This window comes from Balaenoptera ricei, chromosome 15 (genome assembly GCF_028023285.1).
Source record: "Balaenoptera ricei isolate mBalRic1 chromosome 15, mBalRic1.hap2, whole genome shotgun sequence".
NCBI classification, from domain to species: domain Eukaryota; kingdom Metazoa; phylum Chordata; class Mammalia; order Artiodactyla; family Balaenopteridae; genus Balaenoptera; species Balaenoptera ricei.
In genome coordinates this window covers 14,049,597-14,066,335 of record NC_082653.1, presented here as the reverse complement: position 1 = coordinate 14,066,335, position 16,739 = coordinate 14,049,597, and the positions used below count along the sequence as shown (strand labels likewise).

Here is a 16,739-nt window from a genome sequence, read left to right as displayed (position 1 = left end):
TATGGATTTCGTCTCTCCCTCTCTCCTTCCAAGTTCCTGTCTTCCTCCGTCGCTTCCTTCCTGTCATCCTCCGACAAATGTTAATCGGATGACAGAATGAACAAGATCCTGTATCAGGTGCCATGGGGGAAATAAGGATGATCTCCACGTTGGCCTGGCCCTGAAGGACCTTAGGCAAGGTCCTTGGTGAAGACACCAAAGCTTTAGTAGCAATACTCAGTCCTAGAGTTAAAACTCACAGACACCTTCTTGTTCTGCTATAACATCAACAAATGCTATTTCGATGTGCTAATTGCTCTTGAGGGTGACAGCAGTACTCAGTAAAATCATAAGCTATGTGACTGAGGCCAGAAGTGTCACATTGCTGTTTATTTCCTCATCAGGCTTGTCTGATGACACATAATCCATGGGGCTCAAATGCAAAGGCCTGTAGAGACCAGGAGGAAATACAAGGAAATGGAAAAAGAGGGTCAAATATAAGACACTAGGGAGTGGTGGGGACTGTGGTCAACTGGAGCTCATATGCCTTGACCAGATTGGGCAGCCAGCTGATAGTTGCCATGCAGGAACCTGTCAGTATTCTTCCATTCTTCAAGAGAAGCTGAAACTCTAGATTTTTATGTGAAATCGCCTTGTTTTTTAAATATTGGCAAATACTTCAAATATTTTTAAACCCTGAGGAGGAGGAAAAACAATTCGTTTTATTTTTAACTGGATTTGGTCATTTAGCTAACAATTTGCTGCCTTTAATACCCGTACTCATAGTGTCTGGATGTTTAGAGACCAATGTAATTTTTTACAACGTTGTTTATTTTTGAACCTTCAGTTATTTGCATATACCCAAAAGGATGAAGGGAGTGAGTTTGGATAAAATGCAAATTTCTGGCAGCTACAGTCAGACAATAGGTTCAATGTCTGCTATTTGCCAAGCTCCATACAATATGTTTTGACATATTAAAGGAAAGAGATACCAAGGCCTCTTTCTGAAGTGCCTTGTGGCATTTGGGGAAAGAGAAAACCCATGTATACATGGGAACACTTAGGACCCAAATGTTCATCAGCTAACATAAAGACTTCAACACTGGAAGCTGATTTGTGTGGGATTTTCTCATCTGATTAAAAACTATGTATAAAGTACTTCCTATATGCAAGTCCTGGGATAAGTGATTTCTTTCTTTGTTAAAAATTAAGTGTTTCAGACACAGAGATGAAGAGTAACCCTCTGACCGCAGTACGCCCACCACCTTGCGTATAGACTAAAAAACAGGGGGTAGCAAACTTTTTCTGCCAGATATGAAATATTTTCAGCTTTGCAGGTCTCTATGGCAACTACTTTACTCAGAAGTTGCAACGTGAAAGTAGCCAAGAATGATACAGTAAACCACCAAGCAGGGCTGTGTTCCGAGAAAACTTTACTAATGGACACTGAAATTTGAATTTCACATAATTTTCGCAGGCCGTGAAATGTTATCCTTCTTAGGATTTTGTTCAACCATTTAAAAATGTGAAAGCCATTCTTGGTTCATGGGTCACACAAAAACAGATGCTAAGCTGGATTTGGATGGGCCAGAGTTTGTGTCAACCTCTGAACGACATTGTTGCACAGTTGAAGCCCCAGGGTACCTCTCCCCAGATTGCATCCCCCAATGATCCCTAGCTAACCATTCTCTTGAAATGGGTGTCTATCATTCCTATACATACTGTTATCTTTTTATTGCTTATGTCTGTATCCCTAAATAGTGTATAATATTGATTTGTATATTTTGAATTTCACAGAAATGGTATCATACCTTGGGTACCCTTCTGTCTCATTGCCTGGTACTTTGTTTGGCAGTCTGTCCATGGTGCTGAGTGGAGCTCCAGAGCAGTCTTTTTCACTGCTGTATTGTATTCCATTGTGTGACCATTCTGCCTGTATTCTTCATTCCTATGGTAGTGAATGGACATTTAGGTTGCTGCCTGCTAAGTCCTTTCTTTACAGGTCTCATCTCTTGTCATCTTCACCATGACCTTGTTAGGGAGATACTGATAATCCCCACTGTCCAAACGAGAAAACTTTTGACTTAGAGCAGTTTGGTAACTTGGTCAAGGTACTGAGTAGTGAAATGGAATTTGAATCCACAACCGTTTTACAGTGGAATCTGAGTTTATAACCATGTCGCCATCAGTCGGTACACTGTGTTCTGTTAGGATGGTGATAAACATATCCTGCCAAGGATGACCTTAGATACTGATTTGCAGTGATTAAACTTAACCTTTTGCTGAGGGCAACTTGAATCAGTGGCACACGTTATTGGTTGTAGTTTAGTCCTTTGAAAATCACCATGTCTGATGTTGTGCATGTTAACCAGAGACCTCACTCCCTATATAAGTGACATCATATGGTATTTGTCTTTCTCTTTCTGACTTACTTCACTTAGAATGATAATCTCTAGGTCCATCCATGTTGCTGCAAATGGCACTATTTCATTCTTTTTTATGGCTGAGTAGTATTCCATTGTATATATGTACCACATCTTCTTTATCCATTCATCTGTTGATGGACATTTAGGTTGTTTCCATGTCTTGGCTATTGTAAACAGTGCTGCAGTGAACGTTGGGGTGCATGTATCTTTTAGAAACAGACTCACAGACATAGAGAACAGACTTGTGGTTGCCATGGGGGAGGGAGGGATTGGGAGTTTGGGATTAGCAGATGCAAAGTACTATACATAGAATGGATAAACAACAAGGTTCTATTGTCAGTCTATTAAATATTAAATTATATTAATATTAAACTATATTTAATATCCTGTGATAAACCATAATGGAAAAGAATATGAAAAAGAATGTGTGTGTATATATATATATATGTATAACTGAATCACTTTGCTGTGCAGCAGAAGTTGACGCAACATTGTAAATCAACTATATTTCAATAAAATAAATTAAAAAAAAAAAGAAACCTCATTCCCTGACCACAGTGGGTAGGAATTTAGGAGGAATAAGTACTGACATAGCACAAGAGTTGGAAAAGTTTTCAGTGAAAAAAGAGAATGACCCAAGAGACTTGTCCCTATTCTTTCCTACTCCTGCCCCCAATAGCATTTATCAAGATCATGGGTAATTCAGGAGCTAGTGTGTTCTTTCTTGGTAGGGACCGCGGTGCTGGGCTGTGGGGCTCTGCTGCCTAGAGGGACTTTTTAAGTATCGATGACACCTTTTGAGCCCTTGTCCATCTGTACAGGTGACACCGTGTAACACCATGTCCATTCTCTCTTAACTACAGTCAACTCCACCTTCTCTTCATGCCTCTGGCCTTTAGGAACCCAATCCACTCCCTCTCTACCCGTTTCTCCCTTCCTCTACTGGAAGGTCTCCCTGGCTCGCTCCAGCTCATTCAGATGACATTTAAAAGAGACCCAAATAAAATTTTTCTAATGACAAAATACAACGGGAAGGAGGGGAAAGTTTTAATCAAGTGGGTGTATTCTCCAGAGGGGAGCAAGTACTTCATTTCAATTCCTCATTTCCCTTTGATGGAAAGTTTAGTGAATTTTTATGATGTAGAATTTATAAGATGGCTGGGTTTAGGTAATCAGCTTTAATATTTATACTCCTAGGGAAAGAAATAGGAATCATTAGTAAGCATGCATAATTAATGAATAAATTATATTTCCCTTTGTTTTCTTTCAGGTACAAGGAAATGCTAGAACTAGTGATCTCTCCCAGCCTTACTGTAAACAGCGATCGTCCGGGTAAACTGAAGGTTAACTGTGCCGACGCTGATGTCTGGACTCTGAGTGACATAGAAGGTAGGCCTCCTGGTGTGCGTTTTGGTGGGCCCTGTGGTGATCCCCGCTCGCCCCACGGAATATGGTAAGGGACTGATAGCCTTCGGCACACATCCTCTCACAAGTACTGTCGTTAATGACAATTTCTCCTCCCACCCAATTAGATTGTTGACTCCGGACCAAAACTTTCGCGTATGTTGCTAACAGTTTTGTCTAGTCATTAGAGGTAAAAGTGTGCTCGTTCCTGTTCTGAACATCCTGTCTCGGTCTCCAGTTCCAGAAATGCTGACACCTCCATAGACGCTAGTCGGTTTGGGGTGTATCCCAGGCCCAGGCCCCAGGCATGACCTGCAGGCTCTGGGGCTGGACCTCTGAGTTCTCTCTTGCCATCGCCACATCCAAGCAGGCGTCTTGTTTATGGGGGTTTGACGTTGGGACAAGAACTCATCTGCCTTTTGCTTTCAGGTTGGGTTGCAGTCAAGGAAGCAGAGGAGAGTTAAGCTGTTTAAAAAACTATTGGCAAATGATGCAGTCAGACTAGTTTTCGCTAGACAATTCCAGCTATTGTTTGCACTGTTTGGGATCTGTCAGCCTTCCTGGTAGAGCGCAGAGTTACTTAGCGAAAGGCATTAAGCTATTATGTTTAACCATTGGGCTTAACCCTTTGTTTGAGCAGCTTTGGGATTTGCTGGTGGTGTTCCGAAACTCCCAGCTGTCTCTCCTTCACTGTCTGTGTTTGATGCCAGCTCATGGGGGCACAGTGCTATGTAATTGTCATGGAAAACCAAAGAGACGTGAGTCTAGTTGAATATAACATCAGAAGGAATTTGCTTTTAAGCAGCTCCAGGCTCTTGGGAATAATTACTGCCGTCACCAAGATAGCAGTAATAATGTCTTGTGTGCTGGTCATGAAGCTGGAACAGCCCTGCTAAAAATACCATCAAGAGGGTCTGGGCTCCTGTGACCAGCACGCCCTCGTTCCTCCTGGTCCTTTGGAGCGTCTGTGTAAGCCACCCTGGGTTCTTTTAGAGTTTGAGATAATTTATTGAGCCCTGTTCAAAGACAGTCATCCTTTTCCTTCTGAGTGAAGGCACCAATCAACTACAGACTCTTCATTTCAGAGCCAGTAGAGACAGGAAAAGGCATAGACTGCCGAGGGAGGAAGATCCCAGGCTGACTCCCAACCCCACTACTTCCCGGCCAAATGATCTTGGGCAAATTGTTTAACCTTCCTGAGCCTCAACTTTCTCACCTGCCAAATGGGGGCAGAATCATGACCACTTCATAGGATGCTTATTGCAAGGATCAAATGGGGTGATGTTATGTAAAGCGCCTGGCACACCTTGGGGGCATAGTAAATAAACTTATTATCCCATTGAATCAGATAGCCACAGGGAACTCAAAACCGTGATTGCAAACTGGCTGCCAAGCCTGGCCCTCAGGTATGTCTTTGTTTGGTTTATACTGTGCTTTAAATAAAAGTGAACTTGTAAAAATTGGGAGAGCTCACGTAAATATCTGGATTTCTAGTTTCTCTTGAGATGCCGAATTCTTTAGAAGTGCTGGGCCCGTGTTCCCACCTGGCTTCCACTAGTAGGAGCTGAGGTGCAGCTGTCAAGAAGATGAGTGCCTGCCACTTCCTCTTGTCCTTCATTTTTTGTGAGCACCTACTTTGTCCCAGGCACTCTTCAGAGCAATAGAAATTGAAATTAATTCTCCTCCTCCTCCATCACTATCAAAGCAAACTCTTGGCACCTGCTATGTGTCAGGCATTAAAATGTATTAACTCTTTAGTGTCTGCAACTCTAAGAAGTGGATACTCGTTTTACAGATGAGGAAACTGAGGCACAGAGAGGCTAAGTAACTTGTCTGAAATGACAGTTAAGCGACAGCCAAAATTTGAACCTAAGTAGTCTGACTCCAAAGTCTGTTTTCCTAATCAGAACACTGTACTGTTTCCCCTGTAATTATTACACCCCTATTAGGCTACGAGGCCATTTCACGGATGTGGAAGTTGAGGCTTGGGGAGTTGAGTAACCAGCTTAAAGTCATACAACTTGTGGCAGGGCCAGGAATCAGACCCAGGCACTCTGGCTCCAGAGTCCTCACGTCTAAAGTCAATAATCACTTTCTGCAAAGATCTTAAGGGTCTGCAGACCCCAGATGTCCATCCCGCACAGTGGTGGCACCCACAAACACATTGTCTGTCTCCTTTTTGTGACTTGGAGCTGTCTGTACCCTTTACTGACCTGGGGCAATCTGAGGCCAAGGCGAAGGCTTTGGGAGTGAGCAATGGGGCAGAAAGAGGTTGCTTCCAAATTCAGAGCAGGCAGGGGGCTGGCAGGGTCAGCTCTCTCTCTCTCTCTCTCTCTCTCTCTCTTTCCCCCCCCCCCCCCACACACGTTTCTTTCTCTTGATTGTTGACATGGGCGGTGAGCTCCAGGACTCTGCAGGAGACATTCCACCCTAGTTGTGGCCTCAAGTGCCAGACTCAGCTGCCCTTCCTGCCTGGCCTCTGGTCTCCCTCCTCCTGGGCCCTTCCTTCTGTTACAGAGTGAAAGTTATTGAGTGACTGCAAGGGTCCAGGTCCAAGGAGGACCCCAGTAGCCATGAGGCATGAGGCCTACACTCGGGGGGGCTCTGGGGTGGGGGGAACGTGGAGCCCAAAAGCCCCCCGGTGGCTCCCATTGCATTTCTGGCTCTGCCTCCTACCAGTTGTAAGTCCCTGGTCTAGTGGCCTAACCTCTTGGGGGCTCATTTGCCTCTTCTGTTAAATGGAATAATTATGCCACCAACCTCATAGAATTGATGGGAGGATAAAATGATTTAAAATGGAGAGGACTTGGTGTTTTAAAAAAGTATAGAATAAGATCTAAATTCCTTCCCCTTGGCCAAGTAGGCTCTACTTTTTTTTTTTTTTTTTTAATTTATTTTTGGCTGCATTGGGTCTTCGTTGCTGCACGCGGGCTTTCTCTAGTTGTGGTGAGCAGGAGCTACTCTTCATTGCGGCGCGCGGGCTTCTCATTGCACTGGCTTCTCTTGTTGCAGAGCACGGGCTCTAGGCGCACGGGCTTCAGTAGTTGTGGCACGTGGGCTCAGTAGTTGTGGCTCGTGGGCTCTGGAGCACAGGCTCAGTAGTTGCGGCGCACGGGCTTAGTAGCTCCACGGCATGTGGAATCTTCCCGGACCAGGGCTCGAACCCATGTCCCCTGCATTGGCAGGCGGATTCTTAACCACTGCGCCACCAGGTGGGCTCTACTTGCCTGTCCCTGCCAGCCTCTCAGACTCATCTCTACCCCGTCACCTCTGCTCACTGGACCCAGCCCCTGGCCTTATTTCTTTTGCTCTAACTCACAAGCGTGACTCTGCCAGCAGGGCCTTTGCACTTGCTGTTCCTCTGCCTGGACCAGGCTTCCCCCCATCTCTGCAGGACCATCCCCTCATCCTTCAGTTCTCATCAGAGAGGTCTTTCCTATCAAAAGTAATCATTTGTTCATTCATTCATTCAACAAATGTTCACTCAAACACGTGCCCAGCATTGTTCTAAGTACTAGGAAGACAACACAAAACCCCTGCCTCTTGGAGCCCTGCCTAGGGTGCTGGCAGGGCAAGAGTCTGATGACAACAATAGATATATAGCATGTTTTATACACACACACACACACACACACACACACATACACACATAAAATATATAGATATCAAAATATATAGCATGTTGCATGGTGATATGTACTGGGGGGGAAAGCAGGGTGGGATGCGAAATGCAGCGATATGGGGTTGCAGTTTTTGTTAGGGTGGCTAGAAATGATGTCACTGGGAAGGTAACACTTGAATAAAGACCTGAAGGAGGTGTGGACGGGCACTTCTTGGTCACAGGGAAGAAGAGCCTTAGGAGCAGAGAAGATAGCAAATGCAAAGGTCCTGAGGGAGCAGCGGTTCCAGAGCACGTGAGAAGCAATAGGAAGGCTGTTGTGGCTGGAGCCCAGTGAGCGAGGGGCCAGTGACGGGGAGCTGAGATCAGAGAGATACCCAGGGTCAGACCATGCTGGACTTTGTGAGCCATTGGAGGGACTTGGCTTCTACCCTGAGTGAGATGGGAGCCGTGGCAGAGCGGTGCGGTTGGGACCAGATGAGGGACAATCTGATCTACAGATTGACAGGCTCCCTCAGGCTGCACATGAGAACGGACTGCGGGTGGGGACAGAATGGGAGCCCGGGTAACAACGAAGGCATTACAATAACCCAAGTGAGAGACCAAGGTGGCTTAGATGGGGTGGTAGTGATGGAGTGGTGAGAACAGGTCAGATTCTGGATCAAGTTGGAGGGGAGAGCCAACAGAACATTCAGCCGCGGTATTTGGTTTGTTTAATATTTTCTTCATATTCCCACTCTCTGCTGGAAGTTATGTGTTTATTCACTTGCTGTTTGTCTGCCTCCCCACCAGAATGTAAGTTCTCTGAAGGCAGATCTTGCCCACTTTATGCCTACGTATCTTGACCACTGAGAACAAGGCATGACGCCTAGTAGGTACTTAAGAAATACTTGTCGATAGAAAACAAACTTATGGTTACCAAAGGGGGAGGGGGAGGGGGATAAATTAGGAGTTTGGAATTAACTGATACACACTACTGTATATAAAATACATAAATAACAAGGACCTACTGTATAGCACAGAGAACTATACTCAATATCTTGTAACAACCTATAATGGAAAAGAATCTGAGAAAGAATATATATATATGAATCACTTTGCTGTACACCTGAAACATTGTAAATCAACTATACTTTGATTTTTAAAAATGATACTTGCCATTTTAAAAAAAAAAAGAAATACTTGTGGAAGGAATGAAGACAGAAGACAGAGCACTCTGCAGGACTATAGGACAGGGTGATTGAATGAGTGCTACCCTCTGTGAGCCCCCTGTGGTATGACATCTCACAGCCTTAACACATGCTGTGTCCCCTGCCTGCAGCACCCTCCCTTTCCTCTTTTTTTTTTTCAAGACAATCCAATTTCTGGTCACCAAGTAACACATAAATACACAATCCTTATAAAAGCTTGAACATTAGACTAAATCCCCCTTTACCACATCCACCCAATCTTAGTCGTCACCTCCCCTCCCCAGCAGTAACCACTGTTTTGTGTTCCTGTTATGGAAGACTTTCTCTATGCATTACATATGTGTAAACGTATATTTCTATAATTTAAGTATGTATATTTATGTCTCAAATTCTCTTGTGCATCAAAACCACCTTGCAAGTTCTTTTGGCATACCGGTTGCAGGGCCCCATCCCCAGCATTTCTGATTCTGTAATGGTTTGTGGTGGGGCCCAAGAATTTGCATTTCTAACAATTCCCGGACAACGCTGATGTTGCCACTCCAGGGACCAAACTTTGAGAACCAGCCTCCAGGGCTGGTTTTAAACCTGTCTGCACATTGGACTCTCCTGGGAAGTTTTTAAAAACAATTTAATGCTAATATCCAGATCTTACCCCCAAAGAGTCTGATTTAATTGGTCAGAAGAGTGACCCAGGCAATGAAACTTTTTTAAAGCTCTCCAAAGGCACCCAGTACTGTGCACCCAAGGTTGAGAACCATTGCTCTAGGTGGTGAATTCCTCCAGGACAAAGACAATTTTTTATTCCTACATATGTATTTAAATTTCTGTTCCTAATTAGCAGACAGCTCAGTGCCTGGCTCATGGTAGGTCCTTAAAAATTATTTATGGTTGGGTAGGTGGGCGAGTGGGTGGGTGAGTGGATGGACCTTGGGTGAATGGTTGGGTAGGTAGATGGATGGGTGATAGGTGGGTGGTGGATGAATAGAGTAACCTTTAGGAACCACAGATAACTTCAGATTGATATTGCCTTTGAATCCTTAGTAAAGTTTCTTTAACTTCCCCTTGCCTCATTTTCCATATCTATAAAGTAGAGAGAACAACTTCCTCGTTGAGTTGTTATGGGGAATAGAAGAGATAAGACCCATGTAGTCCTTAGCAGAGTCCCTGGCTTGTAGGAACCACTTGAGAAATATAAGCTATCGTTCATTACTATTTAAGGGAAATTTGGATTTGAGTTGTATCCCATCTTCTGGAAGGAGGAGGGAAAAAGTTATGGAACTAAGAAAGCAAAACTGAATCGAGAAAAAAATTTTTTCTTTTGAAATGCAGACACATTTTGCAAAAGCTGAGGCTATAATCTCATTAAGTGTTTCCTCGGAGAGGTGAAATCACCGCAGAACAACCTGGGCTGTCATCCTCACTCAGACTGCCTGTCCCTCCTCTGCCCTGGGCATGATATGGTGTAATTTCCAGTTTCAGTCTCACCGGTTCTAGCCAGGGGCTGGCAGATTTTCTTTCATTTCACCCAAGCAAGGTTGAGCTGCCCAGAGCTTTGCCCAGGTCTGGCCTGGGGAGCCACAGATCAGTTTCACCCTTTGCACTTTTAAGCCTTTCTCAGCCAGCTTCCTGGGGGCCTCAGCACCCAGAACGACCTCTACCTGTGCGGCACACATGCTGAACTCCTAATACAGTGCTCCCTCCTGCTGTCGCTGACCCTGGTCTGAGTGCTGTCTAAAGCACCCACACTAAGGAGATGAGCTGATGAAATTTACAGACACGCAGCTTTCGTAGCCAAGACCTTCCTCAAGACATCTTGCATTAGAAGTTGTCTCATCTCATGGGGGATCAGTTAGAAGTGGCCCCTGGGATCCAATTAGGCAATATAATAGTGGTTGCTGCTTTTAGAATCATTAGCTTCTTAATCCTCCCAGTGAGAGGTTAAAAAAAAAAAGTGTGAACATTCAAATTGGGCTCACAATTGAAGTGGCTGAAGCAAGGGCCCCAGGAGAATAGAAGACTAATAATAGCTCCTGTGTGTTGAGCAGTTACCATTTGGCAGGTACCTGCCTCGTGTAATCCTTGCGACAGCCCTGCAGGGATGAGATAGTACCCCATTTTGTGGATGTGGAAACTGAGGTTTAGAGAAAGGAAGTGATGGGCTCAGGGCCACACGGTTATACCGTGCAGCAGAGTCAGGATTTGAATTTGGGTCTGACCCCTTCAGCCCACGTGCTATTCTTTTTGGAAGCAACATTAAGATAACAAATTATGAGATTTGGATTATAGATCTGACCCACAGTAGGTGCATCGTGAGCATTTGTTGAATGCATGAATGAATGAACCAGCTGTGTGTGTCGTTGGGTAAGTCACATCCCAGAGTCACGCACACACACAATCACACAATATGTGTGCACTCACACACACAGACCCCAGCTCTGGTTTCCTCATATTACATCAGATCATTTATATTCCCTTCTTGGCCCCAGTATGCATTTGAGTTTGTGACTTCTGGGATGGAGATTTATTTTTATGAACCCAGAGTTGGGACTTTTTCGTAATTTGCAGTTCTTCATTAGCCTGTGGTCTAAACCCTCGCTACTCAAAGTATGGTGTCTGGGCCTGCCGTGTCAGCATCACCTGGGAGCTTCCTTGACCTAAAGACTGGAGTCTGCATTTTCATAAGATTCCCCAGGCGAATCCTGTGCATATTAATGTTCCAGGTGCTCTGCTCTGTATCATCCACTTCCTTCCTTTGCACCTTGTTATCATTGTAATTAAGTACTTTCCTTATCTATTTAAGTATTTGTTTACCATCTATCTCCCCCACTAAACTGGGGCGTCCATGAGGACAGGAACTCTGACTGCTTTTGCTGGCACATGGCAGGCGGTGAATGAATGAATGAATGAACAAATGAACAAGCTCACCCTGAGGCTCTGGCCATCTGTTTAGCTAATCCTTCTCCCTTCGCCCGTTGGAACCTGGGCAGGAGGAGGGGCTTAGAGTTTTAAATTCACAAGTAAATGGAGGAGGCTCTCTGCCCCTCCCTTGGGAGCCGGCTGCCCCATTTGATGTGCTAGCCACATCCCTCGGAGACACATGGTGAAGCTTGAAATAAATAGATTTGACTACATTGAGTCAGGTCACCAGGGCTGCTTTCACCACTGGCAACGTGGATACAAGTTGCCATCAATGATTCCGCCACTGACCCCAATCTTGTTGATCAAGCAAGTTCAGTGGCACTGCCGAGTTTGAGAACAGGAACCTGTGGTCAGTGGGAAGGGCATCTCCAACTGCCAGGCACCAGATCTCACCAGTATCAAAGGGCTGCTGCTTCTACTGCATGTGGTGTCTTCACCACCCTGAAGATGCTTGGGGCCCACGTGAGGACTGGAGTCAAAGGGTCATCTGCCCCTTGTGCTGAGGGCTCCATGTTTGTGATGCAGTGACCAGGAGAAGTATGACCACTCCCCCTAGATTGCCAGCATGCCCTCTGGGTCTGTGACGCTGGCATCATGGAGGGACTCATGACCACAGTCCACGCCCTCTCTGCCCCTCTGGCAAGCTGAGGTGCGATGACCGTGCCGCTGTCCAGAGCATCATGCCTGCATCCAATGGCATTGCCGTGTCTATGGGCCAGACCATTCCTGAGCTGCGTGGGACGCTCTGTGGCATGGCCTCCCATGTCTCCACTTCAGTGTATCTGTCTGGCTCTGACTTACCATTTGGAGAAAGCTGTCAAACACAACAGCATCCAGAAAGTGGTGATGCGGGCGTCTAGGGGATCACCGAAAGACATCCTGGGCTACGTTGAGGACGAGGTAGTTCCTGCGACTTGAACAATGATGCCCACTCCTCCGCCTTTCACGCTGGAGCGTGCGCTGCCCACGCAATCACTGTCAGGCCCATTGCCTGGTACGCACATGACGGATGGCTCCACCTGCATCTGGGCCTCCTGGTCCACAGGACCTCTGCGGACTAATAGCCCTGAACCACAGCAAGAGCTTCAGAGGAAGAGAGAGGCTCTCTGCTCTTGGGGAGTTCCTGCTCCACCTTTGCACCCAAAGCACTGAGCGTGGTTGTCCTTTACACAGTCCCACCCCAGGTCCCTGAGGAAGGGAAGGAGCTTGGGGGCCCTACACTGGCACAGACCATCAGGAGTCTCCATGAGGTCTGCGCCATCCTTGCCAGCGAATAAAGGAAGAAGAAAGGGAGGGCATGAAAGGGAAGGAGATTATTCTATATATAATACATTCATTTTCCAGGTTCTCAATTCTCCCAAGTGTCCCAGGATAAAAAAGTTAAATGTGATACCAGTTTAAAAAAAAAAAAAAAAAAAAGAGCCTGTGCTTTTCAAAAATCACACAGTCTGCAGAAGGAAAATCTCTTAGCACTGACTAAATGCCTGTTTCTTCCTTGCACAGTCTTCCTGGGGGTTGCTGGGGTGGAAGAGGACCATAGGTTTGCACAGCAGGAGAGGGAGAACTGCCCTGGTAGGGAAGGCTGATTGCATAACAGTTCAGAGGAACAGGAGGGGAAGCGAGGTGAACATGCAAATCAGGGCGCAGAGGTTGGGGGCAGGGGGAGATGCTTGCTTCAGATTTCTAGAATGCGGAGTTAATCCAAGCCCCTAGGACTGTTTCCATAGATTTTGATTTTTATGAATATTTACATATTTATTAAAGAAAACATATTCAAAATGTTTAATTCAGTAACATATATTACTAAACATAACTCAAATCATGGGCTTTTACCAGTAATGAGACTGGGGCTGTTTCAGAATGAGACCATCCTGGGGGAGGATGAGGAAGGGGATGTGGGAGGCTCTGCCTGGGGCAGGAAACCCTGAGCAGGGAAATTAGCAGTGAGTGAGCACCTACTGTGCGCCAGCACCTTTCCTTGGCGTTAGATCCCTGCTGTCTCGACTTTTTAAAAATATGACACATAGTAAGAAATATATTTTTACACAGGCATTCAGCACACACACAACACATACACAACACATTCTCACGTCTACAACTGGAACAAAAGTATCCCACAACTCCTCCTTACTATGATCAATATACGCTGATGCTGTCCAGCCTTTTTTTTTTTAAGATTTATTTATTATTTATCTTTGTATTTTCTTTATTTTTGGCTGTGTCGGGTCTTAGTTGCGGTACATGGGATTTTTCGTTGCAGCACGCAGGATCTTTCGTTGAAGCGCGCGGGCTCTTCATTGCAGCGCGCGGGCTTCTCTCTAATTGTGGCGTACAGGTTTTCTCTTCTCTAGTTGTGGCGCGCAGGCTCCAGGGTACATGGGCTCTATAGTTTGCGACACGCGGGCTCACTAGTTGAGGCACACGAGCTCAGTAGTTGTGGCGCGGGATTAGCTGCCCCGTGGCATGTGAGATCTTAGTTCCCTGACCAGGGATTGAACCCACGTCCCCTGCATTGTAAGGCGGATTCTTTACCACTGGACCAGCTGGACTTCAGGACTCGCCCTCTCACCCCAGTGGCTTGGGACTCGAACAGAATGTGACTCTGCCAGGGAGGTGATTAAGGAGATGGACTTGGGACTCAAATAGCCCTTGGGTTCAAGTCCCAGTTCCCATGTCCACAGGCTGTGTGGCTTGAGCAAGGCACTTAGCCTTTGGACCCTCAGCTTCCTCGTCAGTGCAATGGGGATAATGACATTGTCGGCCTTGTAGCATTGCCATGAGGATTAAATGAGTTCATGCATGTAGGCAGTTAACACGGGCCCGGCACGTGGTGAACATCTAAGCGGGTGCTGGTTGCTATTATGATGATGATTGTCATCGTGGGCTGCTGTGTCCTGGTTGGGAAGCCAGAGTCAGGAGCCAGACCACCCGAGTTCAGATCGCAGCTCCACCCTTTAGGACCTGTGTGGCCTTGAGTGAGTTATGTAAACTCTCTGCGCCTCCTGCCCTTCATCTGTAACATGGGGGCGTGAAGAGAACCCTCCTCAAGGGGTGATTATGAGGATTAGAATAATCCAGGTAATGGATTTAGAAGACAGCTTGGCATGTAACAGGCACTGGGTAAATGATGGATAGAGTCATCATCATCTCATTTAATCCTCACGCATCCTTGTGAGATAAATGTTTTTTCCCCATTTCGCAGGAGGGTACCCTGAGGCCCAGAGACTATAGGCAGTCTGCCCGAAGTCTCTTCGCTCACTGAGTGCTAGAGTTGGAATTGCAGGTTGGTTTACAGAGAGGCTCAGAGCTCTGGAGGGCTTGGGGCGTCTCTCAGGAGGCCCAGGGGCGCCTCAGCCACTGCCCTGCATACCAGGGCGTGTGAACTGGCAGGTTGGTACAATCAGTAGACACATCATCTAGAACTTGCCAGGGCTCCACACTGAGGACATTGCATGGTATTACTTAAAATGACACAGCACAAAATCCTCCCCAGTGAACTGTTCGTTTGTAAAATTATCCTCTTGGAAATGTCTCTCCCAGCAAAATTCTATCACGTTTTCATCATCTCCTGATTATTGCCTCCCAACCATGGTTGGAGGCTGAGTGCCCAGAGATACAGTGTAGAGCACTTGTATCAGGACCTCAGGCCTCTTCCATCTCCCTGCCCCACACTCTAGCTGGAGCCTAGGAGATAATCCAAGATGTGCCCCCCCCTAAGTGCTGGGGCCAGCCCCACCTGAACCCAATGAACTGAAACTGGGGAGGGAGAGGAGGAATATCAAGGTGACATCATCAGAAGAAGGAAAATAGGTGTTGGATAATCAAAGCCAACCAGTGTCTGCCTTTCTAGGTTTCTGGGGTTGCCTTTAAGGCAAGGAAGGGAGTGGGTCTCCATCCCGGAGTAGACATGGCGCCAGCTGCCAGCTAGTCGTGTGACCTGGCTCAAGCACGTTCTTTCTGTCTCTTTGCCCTCCTTTCTCCATCTGTACAATGAGTGAGGGGATGGATTCTACTCTGATGTTTCAAGATACTACAGGTTCTTTATACGTAGTCCTACAATTAGTATCTGGAGACAAAGCACACCCAGAAAAGGTTTTCAAGAAGGAGAGTGCTACAATGGTGTGCCTCAGATAAGCTTGTGTGGTTGAGAAAGTCCCTGGCAGCAACTCTCTGAGTTTCTTCCCCCTCAACCTGGCGTCTGAAGTCACAGCTTCTGGGGAACATCACTCTGACAGCTCAAGCCCTTCAAATGTTTTTTTTTTTTCCCCTCCAGGCATCACCACATCGGCTCTGAGTGTGTCCCAGCTCTTTGCAAGGTGAGTACCCTTGCTTTATCTCCCTCTCACGCTCTCTCCCTCTCTCTTTCTTGGAGGGCAGAGGCTCTGGAACCAGACTCCCTAGAAAAGAATCCCAGCACTACTCTTACTGGCTGAGTGACCTTGAGCAAACAACCCCACCTCCCCAGGCCTCAGTCTCGCCATCTGGAAAAGGGGGACAATCATGATGCCTGCCCCACGTAAAGGGTGCTTAGAAAGGGGTCTGGAACAGACTGTCCTGAGAGTGTTGGCTGTTGTTTTCTTCTTTCTTCTTTTTTTCAGTCTTTTTCTCCTTTCCTTCCTGTTCTTTCCTATCATAGACTTTCTCAATTCCTCTCTCCCTTCCTGCTTCTCTGTCTCTCCCTCTCTTGTCTTTTCTCCTTCCTTTCCTCTCTCTCCTTTTCTGTCTCCCTCCCTCTCTCTTTGCCCTCTCTCTCTCTTGTGCTCTCCCTCCTCTTCCTTCCTCCTGCCCCATCTTTCTCTCTCTGCCCCCCTCTATCCTTCTTCCTCCCTCCTCCCCCCTCCTTCCTCCCTCTTCCTGCTCCAACTTTCACCCAACACTCCTCGGTACCAAATCTCGTAGGAGCACTGGAGACTCGCGAGATCAGTGAGACACAGTCCCTACCCTCGGAGAGCTTCCAGTCTAGTGGGGAGAGAGACCAGTAGATCAGAGATCTCAATAGAGCGGACGGTACAAATGCTCCGCGAGAGCCGTGCACAGGGGTTAGTGGGAGCCCAGTGATGGACAGGGCTTACCCAGGGTCCTCAGGGGCTGCCCATCTGCACCCCCTAGTGTGAGAAGCCCCGGGTTTGGCAAGACAGTCAGCATGGCCCTCAGTCTGGATACTCAGCTCCTCCATGGCTGGACATGCTCCTCCCTGGATGA

At 46.5% G+C, this 16,739-nt stretch overlaps 1 protein-coding gene across 1 annotated transcript in view; it reads left to right on the top strand.

Annotated features, from left to right (window-relative positions):
- EYA2 (EYA transcriptional coactivator and phosphatase 2) overlaps window positions 1–16,739 on the top strand; it is a 258,658-nt gene that overhangs the window by 76,338 nt on the left and 165,581 nt on the right. The window contains exons 2-3 of the mRNA XM_059899040.1: window positions 3,676–3,794; window positions 15,811–15,853. Coding sequence (XP_059755023.1) covers window positions 3,686–3,794; window positions 15,811–15,853 — 152 coding nt within the window. The 5' untranslated portion in view covers window positions 3,676–3,685. The remainder of the gene's footprint in view (window positions 1–3,675; window positions 3,795–15,810; window positions 15,854–16,739) is intronic.